Source organism: Hypomesus transpacificus, chromosome 10, assembly GCF_021917145.1.
Source record: "Hypomesus transpacificus isolate Combined female chromosome 10, fHypTra1, whole genome shotgun sequence".
Classification (NCBI taxonomy): Eukaryota; Metazoa; Chordata; class Actinopteri; order Osmeriformes; family Osmeridae; genus Hypomesus; species Hypomesus transpacificus.
This window is the reverse complement of record NC_061069.1, coordinates 6,559,395-6,585,989: the sequence shown is the minus strand read 5'-3', so window position 1 is coordinate 6,585,989 and position 26,595 is coordinate 6,559,395. Positions and strand designations below refer to the sequence as shown.

The window sequence follows — 26,595 nt, the reverse complement described above, 5'->3', positions numbered from 1 at the left end:
CTGAGTATGAAGTTTATACATTGTACTTGATTTGTGATTTGAGACCTCAATAAAGATAAATATAAATATTTTGGTTTATTCTGGACAGTAGGGAAAATACATTAGTTATCACCAAAACTAGAGATCAGTTGAAAACTTCGCAGATCTGCGAAGATGCTATTTCATAACATACATACCATTATCACATACTGGGATTTACAAATACTTTTGAACAGGCAGCATTTTGAATGGCAGATGCAAAAAGCCAGGTTTTTTTTCTCAAAGATATTATACTTAGAAATGCATGTAAAATGTATTTGATTAGATTGAACTTCATTCCCAGCAAAAGTAAACCAGTTCCATTTCCTAACACAATCAAAATGCCAAACTTTGCACCCTTTACACCTTATGCTCCTTCGATGGGAGAAAGGTTGTAGCAACCCTCTGGGACTGTTTTCCGGATGTCTTCCAGGTTCCTGATGTTGTCCAAGATAGTGTCGATGTCAAGGTCAAGACTTGACAGCCGGGCCCTCTGAGCAGCCTCTTTCTCCTCAAGGTCCTTTAGGCGTGGCCTGAGTTGCTGGTTCACCTGGTTACGAACATTAGCAATGGAGTTCTCCAGCTGAGCCAGCCTCTCCTCATCGACGCTGCCTGGCTCGCCTGGGCAAGAAAGCAGGATAACTATGTCAAGGACCAGATCCAGGTGTGTTGTGAGGCGATCAAACCGACATTAACAATATCAACAGTAGTTTTGTGCAAGTTTGTTTGCTGTGAATAAAGTACCCCAATCCTGGCTGTATGCCAGAGCAGTATGGCAGGCCATAACTGGGTGATTTGACAGCTAATACCCCTTTAAAATCTCAACAACAACCATGTGTTCTGCATATAATAGTCTGCATCCATTATCACTGCAGTGGGTCTTGTATAAAAATGATGTGAATTGTCAAAATCACTGTGAGCTGTTGAATTGACAAACAACTTGGTGCAAATTGCTTACTGTAAGTCTGCATTATGAGTCATTCTAATACTTACCAATTACGTCCAGGAGATTGTTGATGATTATAAGAGTCTCATCAACTGCATCTTTTGTTTGTCTGGCATTGTTATAAGCACCAGTTGCCTTCATTGCAGCCTGAAACCAATATACATTACACACATTACACTACATTTAAATACGTAAAGGTACATCCCATACCAATAAGAATAATAAGTGCGCTCGATTAAAATAAAAAAGGTCTCTAAGGCTGACCTCCTCAGCTCTGGCTTTCTGCAGTTGGGCATTTCCCGTTTCTGAAACCATCTTCCCCTCGATGTCCACAGCCTGCTTATGCAGACCCTGCAGTTCTGCCCTCAGTTTGGTGGTGTCCTTCACCAGATCAGCATAACCCGGCAAGGAACCAGACATTTCCTGTGGATAGCAACAAACACTCAAAATCCTTGAATCATTTTTGAGTTTCCATGTCAGTTTTGTGTGGTAATTTCTGGAAATATGCCCAGTGGTCTAAAATTATACAATTTTTGTTCGTCTAACAGACCATGTCTCTTAGTCAATGACCTTATATGCATAAGTGACTCAAGACATTGGCTTCATTGTTTTGTATGTCTGATACTCTTTTAGAGTGTAGATGCAGAAACTGTGGATTAGCATATATATGGAGCCCAGTTGGACATTTCCATTGAAAAAAGTCGGTTAGATTTACCTCTAGTTGAGAGACAACGGCCTCTAAGTTGTTTACAGTTCCCAGTGCGTCATCGTAGTCGCCAGATACGCTCCCAATGATGAATAGGGTTTCGGAGTTGTTGCCAACAGCTTGCTGAATGGTGGCGTTGATACTGGGTAGCTTTTTTATGGCCTCATCAGCTAAAGCCTTGTTCTTGCTGATCTGGTCATCAAATCCTGGCAGGCACAAGAATGGACATTGCTATAAATGTTCCCTGACTGAGTACAGCAAGTCCATATTCACGTAAGGTATTTCACTTGTTTTGAGAACCGTTGTTACAAAGACTTAGTGATGAGGTCACACTGTACAATTACTCTTTACACTTACACTTTCGTGAGGTGTCCTTGTCAAAGTTTGTTATTAGGGTTTTGGTTGGACATTTAGGGTAAACAAACAACACTGTTCTAGCAATGATGATATCATAATGTGTCTTTTAAATTTTGCAGAAATAAAGTAAACAAGTCAATGATGAAGTATACTCTGTGTCTGAGAACTGCTTGTTTTACTTTGATGCCAAAGTGTGACGTAACATCACCATCTCTGTCTGGTATACAAATGGTTATTAATGGGAGTTAGTCTAACTAATTACTTATTTTACCTTTAAGATTGGTGAGAGTATCATCCAACTTATTCATGTTGTCAGTGAACCCATTCAGAGCGAACACCGTCTCTGCCTTTGCAGCATTGGCCCTGGCAAGAAGCCTGTCATAATCCTGCAGAAATCAAATCCAAGAAAAATAGAACACTGTCAGGTGTAAGCACACAGCACAGTTTCCATTTATAATGCTAACATGAAACAAACACAATATCTAAATGATAAAGCATTGTTAACCAGTGTAATAATTCAGAAACATTTACTGGAATTTTATAACTTGAATTTAAACATAACACTTACACCCCCACCACACAACCCTGATGAAAAGTGTGGTAGACAAATCCTTACCTGCTGAGCTGCTTTCTTCTGGACTAGGAGGTCCTCCAGTGCAGCCCGGTCCTGCTGGACTTCATTTTGGAGTACCTCATACTCTGTCAGGTTCTTCTGCACCTTATCTTTCAGGCCATCCAACCTGGCAACCACTGCATCAATGTCCTTCTGCATACAGCACAACAGGAGCATCAGTGAGCTGTGGTGCGTAGTGCAAGTGTAACTAACTACACACACTGGTGAAATCTGTGGAGACCTGTCCTAGATTCTTCCTCACAAGTCTGGTTTTAATGAGATCCCCCACTTTCATTGTGTTTAGATATGAGGCTGAAGAAGGAGCACCTGACAGAGGTTAGTGTGCTACCTTGAGAGGATCTGGGAGGTTCTGCTCCAGGGAAGCTATCTGCTTCAGGGTGTCAATCGCCATCTTGCTCTCATCTCCGGCCGCACTGCTCGTTCGAGTGGCCTGAGCCTCCAGAGCCTTCACTTTGGCTGAGTTTAAATCATACCTGAGTAGGGTGAAGGTGTAATGTGAAAAGCATTGATAGGACAACTGTGCTCGTGGAAACGGTTGTAAAGTGCAAGACAATGCACAATATGTTTAATTAGTAATGTGAATGTGCATATGATGTTTTGTAATGAATCTTTTAACTCCATGTATCATGCCAAACAGACATAAATCTCTTACTGGCTTTTGAGGTCGCTGATAAGTTCATTAATCTTGTTCTCCTTATTCATTGCGGCTCTCATAAGAGCCAAACCCCTCTCAGACTCAGCCAGGGCGCTGTTGGCTGTCCTCACTACTGTGTCCGCTATGCTTTGGTGACTATGAAATAAACACAAAACACACTCATCGTTACATATTTCAACAAATATGCAATTACTTTGTTTCTCAAAAAGAAACAACGTTTTCAGGAAACAACAAATCTAGTTGTATGATATTCTATAAGATATAGAATACAGTTTGGAGGATATATGAGTTGTATAGGGATTAAACTCACTCATCAACAAGAATGTGTGCTTTTTGAACCAAAGTGGGGAGGATGTCCACACCAGATATGGCATCAGCTTGAGGGAGGTCCTGAAATAGGAATGGTCATCTTCATCATCACCATCATAATAATAATAATAATAATAATAGTTGGTTTATTTCAGACAAACAACTTAGTTTCACACAGTTGAGCTAACAAAAAAAAGCATATTTACATCAATCTGAAACAGGTGTAGGCTGAAGCTCATGCTTATAATGCCTACCCTTTATGAATACATCTCATATCTTAAAAATAAATAAAAATCATCATCACAAGCTGTAGACATTGTGTTCTCTTTAGATGATAACAGTTTAAGAGATCATTATTAGGGGATTCAGGTAGAAGACTGAAACTTACAGCACTTTTGATGGTGAGTGTTGCCTCCCCTAGTAGAAGCCTTATCTCCTTAATAAGCTGCTGGACATTGAAGACCTTCTCCCTGTATTTCTGGTCCTGCAGATTTGTGTCATCCACGGTTTTTGAGATGGCCTCGATATCTCTTAACTCAGTTTTATGGCTTCGACTGATGTCTGAGAGCTGAGCCTGCAGGTCCTTTTCTGTTCCTACAGAATGACAATAAAACGAACCCATCATTATTCACTTTGCTGATATGGGCCCTTAACTGATGGCAAGATATTATGTAGTACTTTTGAATGACTTACCTGTGAGGTTTGCAGCTTTGCTCTGCAGGTCTAATACCAGCTGTTCGGCAGCTCTTATTGTCCTCTCCATCTGGGCGTCATTGACTGGCAACGTTCCAGTCTCCATGCCTGTAAACAGAGTCTCGAGCTCTTGCAGTTTACGAGTGTATCGCTCCATCTGTAATGCAGGTCCCAAGGGCATTGTTTTGTTGTCGCTGACTTTCAAAAAAGATGCAATATACTACCTGGTTTTGTGTGTTTTAATGTATTGTGTTGCATTTGGTAACTAGACTATAAAAATAAGGTCAAATGTGGTGCTTTGGTGTAACAAATAAGACAGCTTGTCTATAGGTCAGGCACAACCTAAGGGTCTTAGGTTGACCTGAATTAACTGAGAAGTAGATTTGGGGTTTTCAATCTGATAGCTTCTCCAAATTAATCTAGTGCTGAGTTTGGATCTCTTAGCCCCGCTCCTAATTCCTCCCATGCAGGCAGCCAGAGGGGAGCAGCTTGCAGTACATTTTCATCCTAACTCAGAGAGAAATGTGGGCTGGGTTCACAAACACACTGCTAATTTACTTGACATGTACAGCACAATGCTGTTCTACCTTCCAGGTAGTATACTATGAATATAGATTTTCTGTGAATCATCAGCCCGTATCCAGCTCATCAGAAAACAAGGTTTACGGATTTTTACCAGATGTGTTCCCATGTGTAAGTTTCCCCTCAAAACAACATGTTGTAACCTTCCTTCCTTGTTGATTATGAGCACATCAATATGAGGAGAAAGGGAAGAGGAGGGGGCAGAGTATTTTTTTAAATTGTGGATCAGCCCTGCCAACCAAATGAAATACCTTAGTTTTGACAGGATTAAAGCAAGAGGGGCAAGCAGAGCGCTGGCACTTTAACCCCTCAAAGCCCTCTCTGCATGAGCACTGACCCATGTCACTGCATTGGTTTGACAAGGACCGCTGGGACTTGCAGGCACAAGCTAGACAACAAAGAGGGAAAACAATTATTTAGATAGATAATAATCATGTACAGTATCCACACCATCTTCTGTAGAATGATAGAGAAAAGCACAACCATAACATTCTTCTGAATTAGCAGAACAGTAAATGAATGAATAAATGAGTGGTTATAGCATGTACAAGCAAAAAGGAGGAAGGACATGTCTGTGTGTTCATACGTTTGCACGCCTCTGTGGGCTGGCTGTGATGGTGGCCTTCCAGGCAGCTCTCACAGTTGAATCCCCTGGTTTGATTCAAGCACCTCAGGCACTCCCCAGTCTGGGCGTCACAGTTACCCACCGCGTTGGGGTCTATGTGCCCGTTGCACTGGCATCGCTGGCAGGGCTGCTGAGGACCACGCTGTCCCAGAGGATCCCCATAGAAACCATCCTCGCAGGTGTGGCAACCAGAACCTGATTGGAGGAGGGAGAAAAGGAACAAAAGGGAAAGGGAGGGAAGAGAGGATGTGTATGTGTAGAAGTAACATTAGGATAACAATAAATAATACATAATGGTATTTATAACATTTAACTTCCTCATCAAGCATGGTCAAATTACATTTACATTTATTCATTTAGCAAACGCTTTTATCCAAAGCGACTTCCAAGAGAGAGCTTTACAAAGTGCATAGGTCACTGATAATAACAACAAGATAGCCCCAAAAACATTGCGGGTTGCCAAAACATGAAGCAAATATTGGAACAACCAAAATAAGTGCCAAAGGGAAGAACCATATTAGCATGTAGTTAAACAAGTTAAATTAATTTGATAAAAGATAGATCATAATGACAGATGTATATAGATTGATCATAGCACCCACCAGTGGTGCCAAGGGGGCATCGGTTACACTGGACCTCCACAGTCCCAGGCCTAATGGAACAGGTAACTCCAGTGGGACAGGGACACTTCTGGCAGGACTGGGGCTGCGCAGGGTCACTGTAGTAGCCAGACTGGCATGATCGACCATTAGGGGTCTCGTCCGCAGAGTAACAGTCACCTGCACAGCATGACACACATAGTACTCATTTAATGCAATCATCAATCCCCTCATCAGCATTACCATCACCATCATCATCAATATCAATATCAAATCAACATCTTCCGCATTCTCCTCCCCATCATCATTGTGAAATCTCACGGCGCAATTTAAAATTAAACAAATGGATAAAAACGTCCACAAACCAGTTTCAGGATCACAGCTTCCTCCTCTGCAGCTGCAGGGCAAACATGAGCTGAAGAGACCTTCGCTCAAAGAGCGTCTCTTGTACCCTGCTGTGCACTTTTCGCAGAACTGGCCCTCGTATCCACTGGGACAGCTGCAGCTCTGCACCCATGTGGCCCGGTCAGCTCCAGGGGCCTGACGTGCAGTCACCAGGCGCACATTGTCTAGGTAGCCACGCCCTGAGACCATGGATACAACAACACTTTGTGAGGGGTTGAGGAGGCCAGGGGAGTTCAGAAGAACAGGCTCTGTTCTGATAGTTCTATACACTGGTACTGATCTCTAAAACGAAAAGCACAGTTCAAGAGAACCTACTATAACTATGGTTAACTTTGGTGAAATTCCTCTGTCTTTCATATCGTATGATGGACCAAGTGGTGTCTTAAATGTCTAAAATGGCTTACCATTTTCACCAAATGTCCCTCGGATTTTAATGGCTGTCAGGTTCTGTAGCAGTGTTTGGAACTGGAAAGGTGACAGGTGAGGTTTCCATTTGCTGCTTGCTTGCTCATCCAATCTGAGAAAGAAACATTATACATTTCTCACCAATATAATCACAACTATTTGTTAGAACACAGTCCCAACCAATTTCCTCTTGGAATTACCTGCTTAATGATACCGACTCTCACAGTTAATCAATGTTGCATGGTGCACAAAAGAAAATAGTTCTAAGTATTGATTGAGCCCTGCAAAGCTATAGCCGTAAACACATACACTGTGATATCACTCACTATTTACACTCATAATTAATTGTATTGTACTTGCCCAATATCTAAGATGAAGTTAACCTATAAAGTTGAGAGGAACTGTTGTGACTACATCATTCATTTTGATAAATGATTGCAGTGCCACCAAAAAACTTTTAAGGCTTTGGCTTAGTGTACTTTCACCGGTAAAAGCACATACCCACGTTTTGTCCCACTCCAGTCCAGTGGATATCTGTTTCTCACCTGAATGTGTAGGTGATCTTTTTACCACAGGCTACAACGGTGCGTAGGTTCCCCAGGGAGGAAGCTACCCTCAGGCCTGAGCCTTCCATAACCACATCATTGGTGGATGGGTATCGGACCCCTCGGTCCAACCGCAGAGAGAAAGACAGGTTCTGACCATAGCTCAGTAACTGGTTGCCCAGGTAGGTGTCTAGACATTGTGTAGAAGACATAGAGAACACAATAAAGAACTGAACTGAATGAACTAAGTACCAACTGAATCATGTTTCCCCATAGTAAACTTTACAATTACAGTGTCTATTCTCCAAGAAGACAAAATAAAATAATATTGGAATATGAATGAGTAAAAAACTCATGAAAAAGACTGGGGTAAACACTGTCAAGAAGGCAAAATGAGAAACAGGACTCACCAGGGGCATAGAGGTAGACAGGCATGATGTCTTCAGAGATGACCTCAATGTCTTGATGTTTGGGGGACCAACGGAACTGGACCTGAGACTGGGTTACTCCCTGGGCTGTGGCAGCACGCCATCCCTCTGGCCCTGAAATAACAGCAAACTATGAGAAATATCTAGGATACTTTGTTGACAAAAACATAGACATACAGACAAACAAAAGATAAATTCACTTTAAATCACTTTTAATTTTTTGGGCACAGGCGCAAAAATGTTTAAACTTACCATTGTCAAAAGTTGAAGAGACTGTAGACACAGAGTAGCCTTGTGCCACTGAACACTGAGATGAGTGTCCGTAGCAAAAGCACGGAAAGGGCGTCACCATGTCGTCTATGAGCTGGCTACTGCTGCAAAATAGAAGTAGCATTATACAATGACAGATATTGCAATTACAAATTCAGAATTCATTGCACAATTAAGATTCAGCTATTTAATTACACCAAAACGCATCATTGCGAAGTGCCACATTTGCCAGAAATAAATAATAGATAATAACGATTGAACTGAACAGGAAAGTAGCAATAATTTACAGACATTGCACTAACAATATATCGATTACATGTTTAAATAGATATCAGATATCATAACAAAGATGTGCATTTCAAAAGCAACATGTTTAATTTTACCTCTGTGCGCAGCCTGCAGGCGTCAGAGGTTTTCCGTTGGGGCACTGATCACACTTGTCCCCCATGACCCCTGTCTTACAGCTGCATTGCCCTCTGCTGTCACAGTTTGGACCAGCAGAACCTGACAGGTGTTAAAATGGAAAACATACATCATACAGGAACAATCTCAACGTCAAGGACACTGTGTAATTTTTCACAGACCACTGTACATTCAAAACAGAGATTTGGTTTGGTTTTTGCCTTTCTTGTTCAGGGTTTAGACATGTAGAATGCAGATTGATTTTAAATCCCTGTTGGGATTGGCCTTTTTTCACCTTTAGAGCTCACCTGTTGTACTACAAGCACAGGGCACACAACTCTCTCCTGCCCTCTGGTGGTAGAACCCAGTTTTGCACTTCTCACAATGCCTCCCTTCTGTGTTCTCCTGGCAGTCCACACAATGGAGACCCAAGGGGTCAATGAAGCAATAGGTCGATTTGCCGTTGCATTCACAATGAACTGATGCTGGAATGGAAATTGGAAATAATGATAGCCATACATTGAGAAGGAAAATACATTTTTGGTACATTTTTGGTTATATTAGGAGTTTACTTTGGTTGTTGTTTAGCTGTCTGTGAGGCTAAAGACACTCAAAGTTTAATTAAAGTCTCTCGATATCAGTCTTTTTCAGAACAGATACAATATGTACAGGCGTAGAGTGCAAAGTGTCTTTCATGGCATCTCTTAGCTATGTATTCTGAAAAACCCCTTACACCGCAAAATAACCAGCCAAACCCAATGGCCTAACCACACAGCTGAAGGAGCATTTTCCCAAGCTTGAGCTATCTTTGAGATGTCCTCTTCATTATACATCTATACTTCAGGTACCACTTATTGCCATTATCAGGTTCCTGTGGCAACGCAAGTTGCTTCTTGTAGTTGTTGTTCTCGTTGAGACAACATTGAGACAACGACCTCAAACCAACAATATCATCAGAGGAGACATTACTTCACCACAGCAGCACATCAGTAATGTGTTGAACCAAGGCTTTAAACCAAATCAATGCCTTTAAGGCTTTAATTGAGCTCAAGTACCTCAGCAGCTCTGCTAGACTAGATATGCCCTTCCTTCACCACAAGAAGCAACAGAAAGTGTTGACTTGCGCATGTTTTTGATGAGTAGTTAGTTACACTTAAAAAAATTAAGCTGAAGACTCCTAGAAAACATAAGCTAGTGGGCTATTTAAACATCAAACCGATCCATTGCTATAGCATACAGGACTTACAAAATAACATATTTCTTTATGTCAAATGAAAAATGTGTTCTTCTGATGACTTATTTCTTATTTTTCTTTATAGTGTTACCAAAGGAACACCCTAGAATGGAACATTATTTGTGTTTTGTACTTTGAACTTTACTGCAGTCTATAATCAAATACATAAAACAAAAACATTGACATACATTGTAAACCACTTTGAATCGAGAGACGAGTCAAGAGAAAAATTAAAGAATAAAAACTTGAAAATACATTTGATGTATTCGCAAAGAAGGAGTATTGTGATCTCTCACCTTGATATCTGAAGGTTCCTTGAACCGACCTGGTCAAAAGAATCATTCCACATATGGATATCCAACTTATGTTCTTCATGGTCACAGATAGTCTCACTAAGTGAGTAGGTCAGTTTTCAACCCCAAAAATGCACTCAGAAGTATATGTGGGATGCAGCAAACAATGAGGTGCGTATCAACCTGGCTACACCTTCTTCTGTCCAACATCCCCAAGTGGGCTCTTTTTAACACCTTCGATGTGGCATGACAGGACATGCAGTCTTGTCTGTCTGCTAGCACGAGGTTTACTCAGGCGTGATTCAGAGCCTCTGCTCTGGAACACCCTGCCTGTGTGCACAGGAAATGGTCAACTCTGTATCACTACTGGATATTGTCGAGACCTGAATGAAAAGGGGGCGTTGTTCTATGTAGAGCCTGAGCACTGAGACTATGGATTTTAAAATTGACTAAAGATAAGCTTTACATTTATATAGACGTATTGTCAAAGGGAATGTTAATAATAAGAATGTACTTGAATGAATGATCCAATTATTTCTAAAGTGTTCAACTAAAATAATTAAATAATACTGTCCATGTAGGTCAAATGAATTACTTTGACAATATTTGGCATGCTTAGATAATTGAGAACAACTAAAAGTTTGCAAAGCAAAACTAAACTACAATCAGAGAAACCACCTGACATGATTGGGGCCATGATTTTTCTGGTAATTGCAGATGAACAACCAAGTAAGTCTTGAACAAGATCAAGCAAGTAGCTTCATATATAGGTAGGGTTCCTATTGTTTCTTATCTTATTAACAGTTCACATAGAAACCAGAATATGTCTTGCCTCACAAAAAGGACCTGGCAAAGAACATGAAACAATAATTTTGCATGTTATTTAAGTTATTATCTCTGGAATGTAGCTTTAAAGTTTATTGAGCCATTTGTCACTAAGACAATGTACAGCAGACACTGATAAAAAAAAGGTTTTGTTTTGTGCAAAGTCTTTCTAATTTGTTTTATGTTATTTGATAACACAGCTGCACCTTTCAAATCAGACGTTACCCAGACAAACAGCAATCAAAATATGTCTCAGTGATGAGCAACATTCTTGGAACGGTTAAGAAAACCGTGCCTCAGGGCTATGGTTCTGTCCTGTTTGCTAACGGCACCACACCCTTGAAGTCTCATGCTCTGACGAGGTAGTAAGACTTGGGTGCGGCACTGCCTCACGTTACATGCACACCCAGCTGTACCTTGGCTGCTATGGAGAAGGTGATTTGAGCACCACACCCTATGCGTATTCACACAACCAAATATGAGCTCAATGTTAGTGATTCATTGGGTTGGGTGATTAAGTTTGATTCACACTGAAGAGATAAAATAGGAAGTGGAGATACTATACTATACGAGTCAGTATATAGTACCATTGTCAATATTCTGACAATACAATCCATGCTAAACAAAAGTTAGGTATTTCTGATGTGTGTCTATTAAACAGTGTGACACTACACTGTTTAATAGAGCATTGGCTGACTTAAAGCTCAGGGATAAATATGGAGATTCAATATCTACTTTTGTACTTTGAAAGATATCCCCCCCAAAAAACTGCATGTGCAGGGTGAACACATCATGGAATATTTCCCCCAACACTTCACAGATGACAAATGTGGGGCATCAATTGCTATTCATCGGCTTATGAACAGAATTGCATTCTACACATCACCTCGCTGGAAACTATCCTGGGAAACCTTCAAGGGCAGAGCAGTGAAAACTAACATAGGCATAATATAGACAAACTACAGTCTGAATACAGACACTTCCTGTAATATTTTTTTTATTATTCAAATGTTACAATTGGATTTACAGGCAATTGGGTAACAAAGCAGGGATCTGTCAGGTCTTCACAGGCATATCAATAAAATTCCACCTTTTTCTTGATTGTATAGCATTGAAACGACACCTACTATTGTTGAGAGAGGACCAAGAAAGAGGAAAAACCCTCCATGACCAAAGGACCACAAAAAGATGGTGCAACACACACGTATCATGTAAGGACATCGGAATACAAATAACTGATACAATATAAATTAGAAATACTTTTTTATACATAAAACTGTTGTATGTGCTGCACATCTTTCCACAGCAGTGTGGCTGACTTGGATGGGGGAAGAGACGGAAAAAATGATGTTGGTTTTAGTCCCTGCCACATCGATATAACCTGGAAAAAACTTTAAAACATAGTTTGGAGAAACTAAAGTAGCTGAAATGATTGATTAAAGTGTAACTAAACTCGACGATATCAGCTTAAAAAACAAAAACACTGGTGAAAAACTGTAGTTGAGGGAATATTTATGGATATTCCATTTGGGACTTCCCAAAATGCTCAAAGTGATGGTATCAATGTTGCATGAACATGGCCACATTGTTTCATGAGAAATTACTTTGAAAAGGCACTCAAATATCTTCAAATGTTTTTGACCACTTGGGGCATTTAACAAAACCTTTACCATGATTTTTGGAACCAAGACCAGGATTGATGAGTTTAAGTGTAAGTATTAAACATAAGGATTTAACCCAAATACTTTTTTGGAGTTTAGTTACACTTTAAATATAATTAAAAAATAGATTCAGTTGTCAGGAGAGATGTTTTAGAGTTTAATGACCCATTGGACGAAATCCCTGCTTCTCTACTTGAAATGTGAAGACACCATGTATGTGAAAGGACAAGTATGAAAGGTGTGCAATAAACATGACGCCCTCATTTAGGACTAAGTGATGTGAATATTCCAAACAGATTAAGGCACAAAACACTAATTAAAATGGTTAACTAGCAACTTGTGACCAAGCTTATTTTCTTCAAGCGAGTCAAGCGTATAAATCAGTAAATATGAAACGTTAGGCGTAGTGGAGAGACAGTTTGTAAAACACTGTCCTTACAACATATAGTAGGCAAGTCCTGATAGTGTCAGTCGAGGGTAAAAAGGTTCTTGTCACAAACAAAGAAGCAAATAGTTTTTCTATAAATTTGTGACCACCCCATGGAAAATCAAACACAAATTGAAACAATGGCAGAGCTATGAGGCAACAACACTGAGCCATGTATACAAGCAAGCATATTATACCACAGAAGTTATCATATATATTTATATATTATGTGGAGGTTTCAGTTGATTTATTTTGTGACAGAACCTATACTAGGTGGCTGTTGGGTCTTGCGTTAAAAAAATCAGCCAATTCTGAATCATTTTAGCATATATTTACACAAACAAATTCCTCACTCTATCATAAAAAACATTCACACAAAAATATAACATTTGAAATAATTATTAGCACCAGTGTATCAGATAAAGTCTTGCTACGCAAATGTACAAAGTTGCATAGTGTTGAATTTTGCCTTAATGTTAATGTCAGATTTGCAGTACACCTGTAATAAGCAGCAGTTCCGGGAGAAAAAAACAATGACAAAAACATGATTTGCAGTGTTATTATAAGTACATGAAATGATATTCAACCATGATGTTTCATTGGGGACAGAAGAAGCCCATCTCAAACGTCAAAGTATCATAGCCATTTTTTCGTAATCTACTGGTTACACATCACAGCTTTTCAGCTGTAGGTGAAACAAGTAAAATATGTGTCGTGTTGAATACTGTGAAATACATTTGTAGTGTTGAAAACCTTCTCCGTTGTTAATGCGCACATGTAGCTTTGGGAGAGAGTTAAGGCAAATTACATAGTAGATTCCTTCACTGTGTTTTGAAAAACAAATGGTTGGTAACACCATAGATAGATGTACAGTGTGTATTGGAAGTTGCACAATACTTACATAAAAAAAATGAAATCTCACAGACAAACCAGTCCTGACAAGCCATTCTGTCTAGAACAATGGGTAGATAACTTGTTTGATATCATATAAAGTTAAAAAAAAAACGACAACAATGAATGATACACAGTAGACCCCCCCCCCTCCTTGAGGTTGAGGACATTTGTTGTTTTCTGTTAGGGTGGTTTGGAAGAAGATAGTGAGAAAACTTCCTCTATGACAAAGTGTAGGACCAGTCTGGAGGTGGTGCAGTCATGTGGGTTTTTTTTCCATTATCTTAGAAGAAGCCACCTCTCCTAATCAGCTGCACCTAAGGAGACTGGATGTGTTTTGTGAACCTCCCTTAGTTCGTTTCACGCTATTGCATGTAAAACATTTTTTTCCTTAAAAACTTGGATTTAAATGAGCTCCCCCCCCCAAAAAAAAAAACAGAAACATGTTTTGGTAAAAAGGTGGCATATTGGCCCGAGCGTTAGATGTGGGAAGGAGTGGTACAGGAGAGACGGAAGGTGGAAATGTGGGCTTGGTGGGACGAATTGGAGGGTTAAGGCTGCTCTAGAGACGGCGTGTTGAAGCAGCCCTCGGGTAACGTGTTCTTGATGTCGTTGAGGTTGGCGATGTCTGCGCGGATCTCCCGGATTTGCCGATCGTAGTCTGTGATCATCTCCTCCTGAGTCTTGGCCACGTCATTCAGCTCCCTCAGCTTGCGGTCCAGCTCGCTGTTGGCCATCTTGTCCTTAGCCTGCTTCAGTGAGCCGTCGATTTGAGCCAGTTTGCTCAGATCCACTTTGTCAATGTTGCCTGAAAACAGCAGATATATGTTAGGTCTATGCTTTGGCAAAATAAATGCACAAAAATGACAAATTGATCAAAAGAAAGCATTTACTGTTATAAGCAAACATGTGCATCTGATACAACTTTGAATAAATGTACATTGACAAAAAATAATAAATGTTGAAATTATAAAAAGCAGATAATTCTATGAAAATGTTGTTCAGTGGTAGAATATAACCTCTAGAAACCTATTGTATACCAGAATCAACTTTGGGAGATAATCACTGGACAACCAATTACTTGTAGTCTCCCCTTCACACACAAAAATATCTTTATTTATTAATTGAATTAGGTCATTTGACCTCAAATAACACCCACCGAGTTGCTTAAGCAGGTCATTGATGGTGTTCAACACTGTCCTGACGGCACCCTTGGCTTTGCGAGCGTTGTCCTCGGCTTCCTTGGCGTTGTCCGAGGCCTAGAGGTGGTGTGAAGGGGGGGGAGGGGGAAAGACAGGAAAAAAATCTTTCAGCCATTTATTAACTGGGCTCAAAACTGTTGAGATCTGACTACACCGATGCCAAATTGACTGCAAAATAATACCCAAATAAGAACATATTTGAAGAGCCAATTCATGAATAATGTGTTTTGAAAGCTTGATGAACTCAAATGGTTGTTGAGAATTGTTGTTATAAAAAGATTGACGTCTGCAGTTGTATTTATCAGAGGTAAAACATTTTCTCTGGTTGCAATAATAAACACAAAACTACAGCTACAAATTCGTTTTTTATTTCTATAGTGCCTACACACTGTCAGACAGAAAACATAGGCATTGAGTAATTATTTGACGTACCATGTTGGCCATCATCATGTCGTTGTCGGCCTCTGCCTTTTTCTTAGCCAGCTCCTTCTCTGCGGCGCTCAGCTGGTCCATCATTCCCGTCACTTCCTTGTCCAGCTTAACAGTCTCCTCAAAAGCCTTTTCAGCATCCGCCTTGGTCTTAGCTGAATCCTGGGGGGAAACATACAGACCGCTGGGCTTACATTCTGCTGACACTACAGCCATACGTTTTTTAACTTGCATTGTTTATCTTCAAATGTATATCTCTGTCAGTATAAATACATTGTAAGTAACTAATACATGAGAATTCTGTCACTACTAATTGACTAGTCTCTTAAGGGATTGATCCTGCCCTATGATTAAAGGATCACACAGGTGTGTCAGGTAATGGTGCTAGACTTGCCTTCTGCACAGCACTGGCAATCTTCTCTGCCTCCTCAGCCTTGGACTTGGCCATCTTAGCGTCCGTGGCGGCATTACCCAGGGCTCCCTCCGCCTGCTTCGTCTTCTCATTGGCTGCGATGATGGTAGCGTTGATTTCCGGAATCTTCTTCATGGCATCCTCGGCGGCCGTCTTGTTGTCGTTCACTCGCTTGTCAAAGTCTGGTTGGGGCAACAAGAGGGTATGTGAGAAAGAAGGTATAGTCGAAATTCTAACGCGAGTTTAATTCAGCCATTCTCTGACAGACTTTAGCTTCCTCAACTAAGTCAAGCCTGTAGTCTGTTAGAGTCCAGACAGAGATCTTCATCTCTTTCTCTGTCCCTTAGACACTGTACAGTCTACATAGGTGGCATGGTCCACCTTTTTCCTCATCACATTTTATCCTAATATCCTCTCTTTGGCCATGCCTGTGCCTTGTCGCTGCTCACAGCCTCCTACCTCTCAGATTAGCCAGAATGTCCTGGGCCTCCTGGTAGGTGGACCTTCCCTTCTTGGCCGCCTCCTCCGCCAGAGCCTTGGCAGCATCAGCTCGGGCCAGCAGCTGATCTGCAGTCTGGAGACAAGATTTCATTGAATGTTTTCTTTAATTCTACAGGTGAACCCATTGACATTTCTTAATTCTATTTTGTTAAAACTAATTGCCTCCCCTCCCCAAAACGGTGTGTTAAACACCAATTTGGCTCCACCAAAACACAAATATGCTTTGATGTTAGATTATGGGATTTTTCATCCCACTACTTCGCACTATCCTTAGTTTGGATAAAGTTCTTGGAAAGTGAGGTGTACAGATGACGTTGTTGTTTGTCACATTTGCCATGTGGTTATTTGTAATTTCACAGGGCACGCAGCTAATCTTAGACTGAGATACACTTGGAGCTATTTGGAGGGTGATGAAACCATCTTTTAAACCTTAAGACTATTTAGAGAAAAGGTCAAATGTAGGACCATGTGTTTTTCCTTAATACATAACCAGACCAGAAAAAGCTCTACACAGCATTTCCAACTGACATTGAAACTATCAATAAACTATAAATAGAAAGAGTCATAGAATAACATACTTCCAAACCTCTTAGCCAAAATGTTAAGGTCATGTCACCTGATAATGACAAAATCAGATGTCCTTAAAGTTTCCCTACCTGTTGCTCTGTCTTGCCCTTCTCCAGGAGCTTGCGGACTTCTACTTCTTTGCCCTTGAGGTCGTCCCTGAGGTCGTTGTACTCCTTCTCAGTCTTGTCTATCAGTTTGTCCAGGTCAGTCGCCTCTTTCTTGATCTTGTTTGATTCATCCTGAAGAAAAAAAACAGCCGATTGAATCCTCAGATAACACAATATTTGAACTGCAAGTTCCACCATTACAGCTTTTAGGATACAGGCCTTAACAGGCCATACATTTTGCAGTAATTCTTTCCCACCATTATTTGCGTTCATTAGAAAGGGTCAATAAGCAACGTGTCCACCTCCATATAAAGCATAAATTCGCTCATCTCACCTCAAGTGACTTGGTATCAAATGTTGGGAGGCTGGTCAGATTGGCATAGATCTTGAGGGCCTTGTTTCCAGCCTCCTCTGCTTCTGCCTGTACTTTGGTTGCCTGTTTCTCCAGGTTCTTGGCCAGGTCCTTAGCGTCATTGTACCTGAGGGGGCAAAGAGACACCGTCATTGCCTCGAAGAAGTGTTTGAAAACGTCAGCTTAGTGAAACTGCTGTGACTTAAGAACTTCAACATCTCAGATGTATACGACGTGTGTGATGGGTAATATCACATTTTAAGAGCTAGTAGCATTACGTGATTTACATTTCGGTTAAATGTTAAACTCACATAAATGAACGGCACATTTGATATACATTCCAACCAAAAACCTATGTTGGGAATAATGTGTTAGCAGTGACATACTTCTTGTTAAGCTCATCTATATCTTGGCCGGTCTTGCTCTCGCCATCCAGAGTCTTCATCAGCAGGTTGAAGGCCTTGGTGGAGGTGTCGTTGGCATCCTTGGCAATTTTCTCAATTTGGTCAGCATCTATCTTGTGCCTGGAGAGAAGATTTTTAAATTAAATACACATCAGATCATAATGATTGGTTTGAATTATTCAAGAGTACATTTTACCATGTACAATTACAATAATAAAATCAAAAATCTTAGCACATTTATTTATATTCCATTGGACGCAGTGCACATATGAAATTATTTGTTGTGGGAAAGTTTTTCTGAGGCAGTAGTATTAGAGCAATAACATGTTTTATTATTTTAGCCTTTAACTTACTTGTCAGCCAGGTTCCGAGCTTCCTCTGCCAGAAGCGTCAGATTGTTGGGGTCCCCAGTGCTTGTGGGGGTTTTGATGTCCTTGAGAAATGAATCATAAACATGAGGAGAAAAGAAGAAGAATAAAAACATCTTCAGGCTATAACAAGTCTTGATATCTCAGGGTTTGGCAGCATAATCCAAAGGGTCTCTGACTAAGTTCCCAAATTCACAAGCTTATACGACAAATGTTTTCATTTTTCGTAGGTTCCATGCTACTTGAGAACACGTGGACTCACCACTTTACTGATGGCGTCCTTGGCTCGGTCCAGCTCCTCACGGGCCCGGTCGATGAGATTCTCCGCCTCTCTGACCCGGTTGCGGGCCTTGTCAGCCTGGTTGCCTGTAGAGTCCACTGTGTTCCTTATGTTCTGCAGCCGGTTCCACTGAGTGGTCAGAGTGTTGTTTATGTTGCCAAGACGATCCAGCAGGCCCTTATCGACATCTGCAGTGTCAGAGATTAGATTCACATATGTTCAAGGATCATTTGGTGTCATTTTCATTCATAAAAACTGAATCATTTAGCATTTAGTTGAATAGTATAGTGCCCTTAATAAGGATTGGGAAATTCATATTTTCTAGAATATCTAACCATACCTTTGCTGGTTTGGGCCTCCTCCAACAGGTCCATGATGGCTTTCTCTGCCTCCTTCAGACGGTCCTCGAAGGCCTTGTCACTCACCGTGTCCTGGCTCGAGTCCAAGTTGTCAATCAGAGTCTGCAGGTCATGCAGTTTCTGTCTCTGCTGGTTCACCTGTTAAAACCAACATCATTCCTTAAGTCTTAAGCAAAACAAAATCACGTGTGTCTCATTATCTGGGTAAAGGTACACCTAAGCCATCAGGGTATAAGCCTCATTAAAGGGTGGTGGTTTGTGACTTGGGGAGTCCAAATGTTTTTTTAATACCTTATCCCTCACGAGAGAGTAACAGGATGGACACTGCTGGCAGCCGGGAGTGGAGCGGTTGTAGAAGTAGTTCTCCTCGCACATGTCACACCTGGCTCCCACAAAGCCTGGACGACACTCGCAGCGGCCATCTTCTTTACACTGAGCAGTCTGGGAGCCCTCTGGGTCACAGTCACAAGCTGGGGGTGGGGGGTGGGGGAGGGTGGGGGGATTAAACGGAGCAACATTTAGAACATGGTAATGGCCCTCTTGAGAATGCTGAGTCAAACTAAACTGCGTTGGGGAACGAGAGTCTCACGTTTGCATCCAGATGATCCAAATCCAAAGAAGTTGACCTCGCATCGTTCACAGCGCTGACCGGTGACACCGGGCTGGCACTCACACTGCCCGGACGTGATGTCACACTGCCCATTGGTGGAGCCAATAGGATTGCAGTTGCACCTGCCACATTACAAATAGAGAGACCAACTCCATTTAGCTTTGAGGCTTGGAAATGAGTCAGACTGTTACAAATCATTTACAAATAGCCCCCCAACCTGTTGGATAGGCTTAACATTTTTTTCTTATCAAATTAAATAACAAAATCAAGTCCATAAAAAATGATGTGATGAAACATGACAGCAATCAGGAAAGCATCCTCCATCCTTATTTCTTAACCAAAAAGGCAAGCTGACCTGAGCCTGTCTCTGCCAAATGATGTTGGAGGTGAAGAGGAGGGGCAGGAGAGGAGGTGCAGGAGAGGAGGGGCAGGAGAGGAGGGGCAGGAGAGGAGAGGAGGGGCAGGAGAGGAGAGGAGGAGGAGAGGAGGGGCAGGAGAGGAGGGGCAGGAGAGGAGGGGCAGGAGAGGAGAGGAGGAGGAGAGGAGGGGCAGGAGAGGAGAGGAGGAGGAGAGGAGGGGCAGGAGAGGAGGGGCAGGAGAGGAGGGGCAGGAGAGGAGAGGAGGAGGAGAGGAGAGGAGGGGCAGGAGAGGAGAGGAGGAGGAGAGGAGGGGCAGGAGAGGAGGGGCAGGAGAGGAGGGGCAGGAGAGGAGAGGAGGGGCAGGAGAGGAGAGGAGGAGGAGAGGAGAGGAGGGGCAGGAGAGGAGAGGAGGAGGAGAGGAGGGGCAGGAGAGGAGGGGCAGGAGAGGAGGGGCAGGAGAGGAGGGGCAGAAGAGGAGAGGAGGGGCAGGAGAGGAGAGGCAGGAGAGGAGAGGGGGGGCAGGAGAGGAGAGGAGGGGCAGGAGAGGAGGGGCAGGAGAGGAAAGGAAGGACAGGAGAAGAGAGGAGGGGGCAGGAGAGGAGAGGAGGGGGAGGAGAGGAGAGGAGTGGGAGGAGGGCAGGATAGGAGAGGAGGGCAGGAGAGGAGAGGAGGGGCAGGAGAGGAGGCAGGAGAGGAGGGGCAGGAGAGGAGAGGAGGGGGAGGAGGGCAGGAGAGGAGAGGAGGGGCAGGAGAGGAGGGGGAGGAGAGGAGGGACAGGAGAGGAGGGACAGGAGAGGAGAGGAGGGGCAGGAGAGGAGAGGAAGGGGCAGGAGAGGAGAAGAGGGGCAGGAGAGGAGAGGAGGGGCAGGAGAGGAGGGGCAGGAGAGGAGAGGAAGGGGCAGGAGAGGAGGGGCAGGAGAGGAGAGGAGGGGGAGGAGAGGAGAGGAGTGGGAGGAGGGCAGGATAGGAGAGGAGGGCAGGAGAGGAGAGGAGGGGCAGGAGAGGAGGCAGGAGAGGAGGGGCAGGAGAGGAGAGGAGGGGGAGGAGGGCAGGAGAGGAGAGGAGGGGCAGGAGAGGAGGGGGAGGAGAGGAGGGACAGGAGAGGAGGGACAGGAGAGGAGAGGAGGGGCAGGAGAGGAGAGGAGGAGGAGAGGAGAGGAGGGGCAGGAGAGGAGAGGAGGAGGAGAGGAGGGGCAGGAGAGGAGGGGCAGGAGAGGAGGGGCAGGAGAGGAGGGGCAGAAGAGGAGAGGAGGGGCAGGAGAGGAGAGGCAGGAGAGGAGAGGGGGGGCAGGAGAGGAGAGGAGGGGCAGGAGAGGAGGGGCAGGAGAGGAAAGGAAGGACAGGAGAAGAGAGGAGGGGGCAGGAGAGGAGAGGAGGGGGAGGAGAGGAGAGGAGTGGGAGGAGGGCAGGATAGGAGAGGAGGGCAGGAGAGGAGAGGAGGGGCAGGAGAGGAGGCAGGAGAGGAGGGGCAGGAGAGGAGAGGAGGGGGAGGAGGGCAGGAGAGGAGAGGAGGGGCAGGAGAGGAGGGGGAGGAGAGGAGGGACAGGAGAGGAGGGACAGGAGAGGAGAGGAGGGGCAGGAGAGGAGAGGAAGGGGCAGGAGAGGAGAAGAGGGGCAGGAGAGGAGAGGAGGGGCAGGAGAGGAGGGGCAGGAGAGGAGAGGAAGGGGCAGGAGAGGAGGGGCAGGAGAGGAGAGGAAGGGGCAGGAGAGGAGAGGAGTGGCAGGAGAGGAGGGACAGGAGAGGAGAGGAGGGGCAGGAGAGGAGAGGAAGGGGCAGGAGAGGAGAAGAGGGGCAGGAGAGGAGAGGAAGGAGAGGAGGGGCAGGAGAGGAAAGGAAGGAGAGGAGGGACAGGAGAGGAGGGACAGGAGAGGAGGGACAGGAGAGGAGAGGAGGGGCAGGAGAGGAGAGGAGGAGGAGAGGAGGGGCAGGAGAGGAGAGGAGGAGGAGAGGAGGGGCAGGAGAGGAGGGGCAGGAGAGGAGGGGCAGGAGAGGAGGGGCAGGAGAGGAGAGGAGGGGCAGGAGAGGAGAGGCAGGAGAGGAGAGGGGGGGCAGGAGAGGAGAGGAGGGGCAGGAGAGGAGGGGCAGGAGAGGAAAGGAAGGACAGGAGAAGAGAGGAGGGGGCAGGAGAGGAGAGGAGGGGGAGGAGAGGAGTGGGAGGAGGGCAGGAGAGGAGAGGAGGGCAGGAGAGGAGAGGAGGGGCAGGAGAGGAGGCAGGAGAGGAGGGGCAGGAGAGGAGAGGAGGGGGAGGAGGGCAGGAGAGGAGAGGAGGGGCAGGAGAGGAGGGGGAGGAGAGGAGGGACAGGAGAGGAGGGGTAGGAGAGGAGAGGAGGGGCAGGAGAGGAGAAGAGGGGCAGGAGAGGAGAGGAGGGGCAGGAGAGGAGGGGCAGGAGAGGAGAGGAAGGGGCAGGAGAGGAGAGGAGGGGCAGGAGAGGAGGGACAGGAGAGGAGAGGAGGGGCAGGAGAGGAGAGGAAGGGGCAGGAGAGGAGAAGAGGGGCAGGAGAGGAGAGGAAGGAGAGGAGGGGCAGGAGAGGAAAGGAAGGAGAGGAGGGACAGGAGAGGAGGCAGGAGAGGAGAGGAGGGGCAGGAGAGGAGGGACAGGAGAGGAGGGACAGGAGAGGAGGGGCAGGAGAGGAGGGACAGGAGAGGAGAGGAAGGAGAGGAGGGACAGGAGAGGAGAGGAAGGGGCAGGAGAGGAGAGGAAGGGGCAGGAGAGGAGAGGAGGGGCAGGAGAGGAGAGGAAGGAGAGGAGGGACAGGAGAGGAGGGGCAGGAGAGGAGAGGAGGGGCAGGGGTACTGACCGTTCACAGCCTTTACCACTCTGCAGGTTGAAGAAGCCCTGCTCACAGGCACCGCAGTCCCTGTTGGTGACGTGGGGCAGACAGGGGCACTGGCCTGTCACCTGCATACAACTGGTCTGTCGGTCCACAGTGCCGTAGCGAGAGCAGGAGCAGGCTATGGACAGCAGAGACAAACAAATCAGTAATACAATGACGACACAGTTACGGCTCATATCATATTTATTCAATCTACACGCTTTTATAGGAGGATAAGTAGCATGCTTGGCGATCTTACCTTTGCACTTGTCGGCCGGGATGGGGGCCAGGGCGTTTCCGTAAAAGCCTGTCTTGCAGCGGTCGCAGAAGAAGCCGTTGGTGTTGTAGATGCATTTGAGACACTCGCCGGTCTCGCGGTCACAGTTCCCCACAGCGTTGGGGTCGATGTTGTCGCTGCACTTGCAGGCGCGGCATGCTCTCACCGCACCGTTGTTGCCCAGGGGGTCTCCGAAGAAACCATCGTCACACAGCTCACAGCGCTTGCCTGTGAGGCAGGGAGGGATTGGAATAGCGTCAGATAACTTGGACATCATTATAGTTCGAAAGACTGGGAACTATGGAAAAAGTAATTTACCCAGGGCAAATACTTTACCAGTGTTCGTTTTTAATCCCCAAAGCCTGTATTTTCGCAAATAAGCACAATATAGTTCCCGTAAACCATGATGATGTGTGCAGTGGCAGTAACAAGCTGTCACCTGTGGTCCCTGTGGGACAGTTGGTGCAGACCACCTCCTTGGTCTTGGGCACCACAGCGCAGGTGGCACCACCAGGGCAGGGGCAGGGCTTGCAGTCAGTAGAGGTGCCCGCTGTGGAGTCTCCGTAGTAACCGTCCTTACACCTCTCACAGCTCAGCCCTGCAGTGTTGTCTTGGCAACTGCACATTCCTATACATGCACAAACAGGAATCAAATGTTAATATTATTATATTAATATAGGTTTTCTGTAACCACTACAAGAAGGATTTTTTTCTAAAATAACACATTTAAAAGGAGGAAAAGTTGGGTGAGGTCCAGGATGTAGTGTCCACTATCAACACTAGGGGGCGTTCTCTGACAGAGGAGTGGAATGAGGGACCAACTTCTCACATTTTTTTTGTTTTACTTTTGAGAAGTCGCAGTGAAATGTATTTGATAGCACAGAGGACATAATCCATGCCAGGTCACGGGTTAATGTGAGAGTTACATCAGCTGGGGACCTTCACTGCAGCCTGCGCCATTGTTCCAGACCCAGACACATTTAGTGCTGGCAGCAGGATAAAAATATCCCGTCTATCTTTTCAACCGTCGTCACTGACCTGAGCTGGGGTCACAAGTATCACTGTGGCCGTTGCAGTTGCAGGGGTCGCAGGAGCTGAAGGGTCCCTGGTCGGGCCTGCTGCGGCGGTATCCCAGAGCGCACTGCTCGCAGTGCTGTCCCACGTAGCCTTGGGGGCAGGTGCACGTCTCCACCCAGTGGGCCGGGGAGCCGGGGCCTTGGCGAGCGGTCACCAGGGTAACGTCGTCCAGGTAGCCGGCGCCTGGAGAAGGAACGTGGGTCAAATGTTTTACTCCAAATCTCGTCAGCACTAATCAGACACCGTCAGCTCAACCTTGCGGCGGCTTATCTGTATATTTGCACTGGGCAATCACGGGCAATGACTTCAGCGGTCCGTGCAAAGTGAGCCATGTTGTGTCTTAAGGAGAAATGAAAGAAATCCAGCCTTCAATTGTGCCCCAGTATTATGACTCAGTTGAATGTTCAACATCCTCTCAGTGATTAGGTGACTGACATTCTCTTAACTGATGAAGGCAGCTGAAATCCAGGCGTCAACAGGCAGCTAGAAGCCTAACTAGCTCAGCGCTCCATGTGCTCAGATCTCACTAGCTGGCCCTGGATTGTTTACTCTGTGAAATGAGGCGAGCCAAGCCTGAAAAGTGTGTGTACTGTGTGTGCGTTTGCACGTTTGTAAGCATGCTGGGCTTACTTCTCTCGCTGTAGGTGCCGCGAATTTTGATGGAAGTCAGATTGTGCAGGAGCTTCTGGAACTCGGAGTGCGTGAGGGTTGGCCTCCAGGGGTAGTCAGTGCTGTCGTGAAGCCTGCGAAAATATCAAGATGCCTCGTTAGAAACTAAACAACTTCTAAATTGTAACCATATTTCTATGTATTTGATGTGCTGACATAGACAGACAGAAAAGTCCCATCAATGAAAGATAGGACAAGAAATTTCCACCCACCTGAACACGTAGGTCTGCATGTTCTCTCCTGGGTAGGCGTTGCCCTGGGCGATGAGGGGCACGGCCACTCTCAGGCCAGAGCCTTCCAGGACCAAGTCCTCGGCCGAGAGGCGCGTGTCTCGTCTGTCCACCCGGAAGTTGAGGGTGAGGTTCTGGCCATAGCTCAACAGCTGGTTGCCCAGGAACTTCTCTGTGGTAAGGAGGTTATGACAATGAGGATTATCAAGACTCCACAACGTTTCGAATTGAAGACAATCCCTTGCATACAAAAGTGTTTACTTCTTGTTTTCGTGTGCTATCAAGTTGATAAATAGGTTAGATAAATAAGGGGGTATAATGGTGCACACCAATGAGCTGCAATAGATCACTAGACTAACAAAAGCACTAGATCCTCGTATGTCAGTGTGGGGGAGGACTTGGTACCTGAAGCAACAAAGTACATGGGGAAGTAGTCGTCAGAGATCAAGGAGATCTCCTGGCTGCCGGCTGACCACTGGACTGGAACACTGGAGCTATCACGCTGTTGGCCTGTCCACTTCTCATCATCTACAGAAACACAAGGGGGGGGGACGACGACTCCATGAAACCTGCATCTCCAACCACAAAACTGATTTGTACTTTATTCCAATAAAAAAAAACTCAAAAGGTTAGCGCTCCTCTTCTTTAAGAATGCAGGGCCACCTAAGGGAGCAGTAGAGAGCGGGCTTCCTCACCCCTGTCGAAGGTGGAGGTCACAGTGTGGATGCTGTAGCCGGACGCGCTGTCACACACAGAGGAGTGCTGGAAGCAGAAGCATGGGGTGCAGCCCTGGGGGTTGTGGGGGTCCAGGTGGAAGTAGCCCAGCTTGCACCTACACACCACACAGATTCAGTCAAATCACACACAACACTCGAATAAGAAAGACTATGAATTAAAAGTCCACGTGATTGGACACTTGGGTTCAGTGGTTTATGTCCGTAGTATTATGTGTTCAAGAATCTTTTAAATTAAACAGTTTTGGGGGTTGTAATACTGCACTTGACAAGGTACAGACTCTTGACGTTTAGTCTTTGCATCATATTCCACCAAGACCCCACCCCCCTCCCCCCATGAGATTGAAACTTGATGACAGACACCGAACCTACACTAGTTTCCCTGTCTCCTAAATGGCAGACTGAGCAGACAGAGAAATAGCAGCCTTTCCTTTCTGTCCCTTACGTGCGACCACTCGTGTCATTACGGGATGCGTGTTTGTGTGAGGAGGACGTGATTAATATGAGCATCTTTGTACAGTAGGTTTACGCGTGTGTGTATCTTTGTTTGCTGAGGGGGCCGGGGTCAAATGCCCTCCATCTGGGGCCCAGCAGGGTAGTTGTGTGGAATGCTCCTCCCAGTGTGTCTTAGCAGTGCTTAGGAGGACCAAGGTGTTGGTGGTAATTGCTAGTGCCGGCCGGCGGGGGTGGTGAACAGGGGTGACTTGAGTGTGAGGGGAGAGTCGAATGGTCCACCAGGGAAGTGGAGTGTCACCGAGCAGACCCCAGCTGCGTTGCTGGTGATGACGGGACAGGGGCTTGGAGAAACCATAGATGGCCTGGCTGCCAGTCTGTCTCAGCGGGGAAGGGCAGGGGGGGAGGGTGTGTGTGCGCTATCTATGGGTTATTTTCTCCTTTGCTGCTAGGGGAACCGTCCAGCCTAATTCTATTTTG

General features: G+C 45.1%; 2 protein-coding genes across 3 annotated transcripts in view; both read right to left on the bottom strand.

Moving 5' to 3' along the window:
• Positions 1–63: 63 nt before the first annotated feature.
• Positions 64–10,435, bottom strand: lamc2 (laminin, gamma 2). 2 transcript variants are annotated; one of them, XM_047028198.1, is made up of 22 exons: positions 10,110–10,435; positions 8,888–9,064; positions 8,561–8,681; positions 8,160–8,281; positions 7,890–8,021; positions 7,480–7,669; positions 6,934–7,046; positions 6,490–6,708; positions 6,128–6,304; positions 5,487–5,720; positions 5,152–5,288; positions 4,319–4,475; positions 4,014–4,219; positions 3,627–3,706; positions 3,314–3,451; positions 2,990–3,134; positions 2,644–2,793; positions 2,299–2,413; positions 1,680–1,876; positions 1,229–1,387; positions 1,012–1,111; positions 64–639 (listed from the first exon to the last, which is right to left on the bottom strand). In XM_047028198.1, exons 1-22 carry the CDS (start codon positions 10,186–10,188, stop codon positions 386–388), a joined length of 3,402 nt encoding a protein of 1,133 aa, XP_046884154.1. In that variant the 5' UTR covers positions 10,189–10,435; the 3' UTR covers positions 64–385. The 2 variants fall into 2 exon arrangements, with proteins under 2 accessions (XP_046884154.1, XP_046884155.1); XM_047028199.1 differs by having other exon boundaries at positions 8,160–8,278.
• Positions 10,436–11,898: 1,463 nt separating this feature from the next.
• Positions 11,899–26,595, bottom strand: part of lamc1 (laminin, gamma 1) — a 36,445-nt gene continuing 21,748 nt past the window's right edge. Inside the window, exons 8-28 of the mRNA XM_047027187.1 lie at positions 25,624–25,760; positions 25,334–25,456; positions 24,911–25,100; positions 24,660–24,772; positions 23,991–24,212; positions 23,392–23,580; positions 22,935–23,180; positions 22,661–22,814; positions 19,481–19,623; positions 19,183–19,361; positions 18,873–19,029; positions 18,515–18,720; positions 18,238–18,317; positions 17,867–18,004; positions 17,463–17,607; positions 17,111–17,260; positions 16,413–16,527; positions 15,936–16,135; positions 15,545–15,703; positions 15,070–15,169; positions 11,899–14,718 (exon numbers count right to left, since the gene is read on the bottom strand). Of these exons, the coding sequence (XP_046883143.1) occupies positions 14,462–14,718; positions 15,070–15,169; positions 15,545–15,703; positions 15,936–16,135; positions 16,413–16,527; positions 17,111–17,260; positions 17,463–17,607; positions 17,867–18,004; positions 18,238–18,317; positions 18,515–18,720; positions 18,873–19,029; positions 19,183–19,361; positions 19,481–19,623; positions 22,661–22,814; positions 22,935–23,180; positions 23,392–23,580; positions 23,991–24,212; positions 24,660–24,772; positions 24,911–25,100; positions 25,334–25,456; positions 25,624–25,760 (3,403 nt within the window). The 3' untranslated portion in view covers positions 11,899–14,461. The remainder of the gene's footprint in view (positions 14,719–15,069; positions 15,170–15,544; positions 15,704–15,935; positions 16,136–16,412; positions 16,528–17,110; positions 17,261–17,462; positions 17,608–17,866; positions 18,005–18,237; positions 18,318–18,514; positions 18,721–18,872; positions 19,030–19,182; positions 19,362–19,480; positions 19,624–22,660; positions 22,815–22,934; positions 23,181–23,391; positions 23,581–23,990; positions 24,213–24,659; positions 24,773–24,910; positions 25,101–25,333; positions 25,457–25,623; positions 25,761–26,595) is intronic.

Coding starts and splice junctions, on each gene's coding strand:
- lamc2 (XM_047028198.1), bottom strand. CDS start 10,188: ATGAAGAACATAAGTTGGATATCCATATGTGGAATGATTCTTTTGACC. Junction 8,682..8,887: donor CTGTGCTTGTAGTACAACAG/GTGAGCTCTAAA, acceptor AACACCTGTCAG/GTTCTGCTGGTCCAAACTGT. Junction 3,707..4,013: donor CACTCACCATCAAAAGTGCT/GTAAGTTTCAGT, acceptor TTCCTATTTCAG/GACCTCCCTCAAGCTGATGC.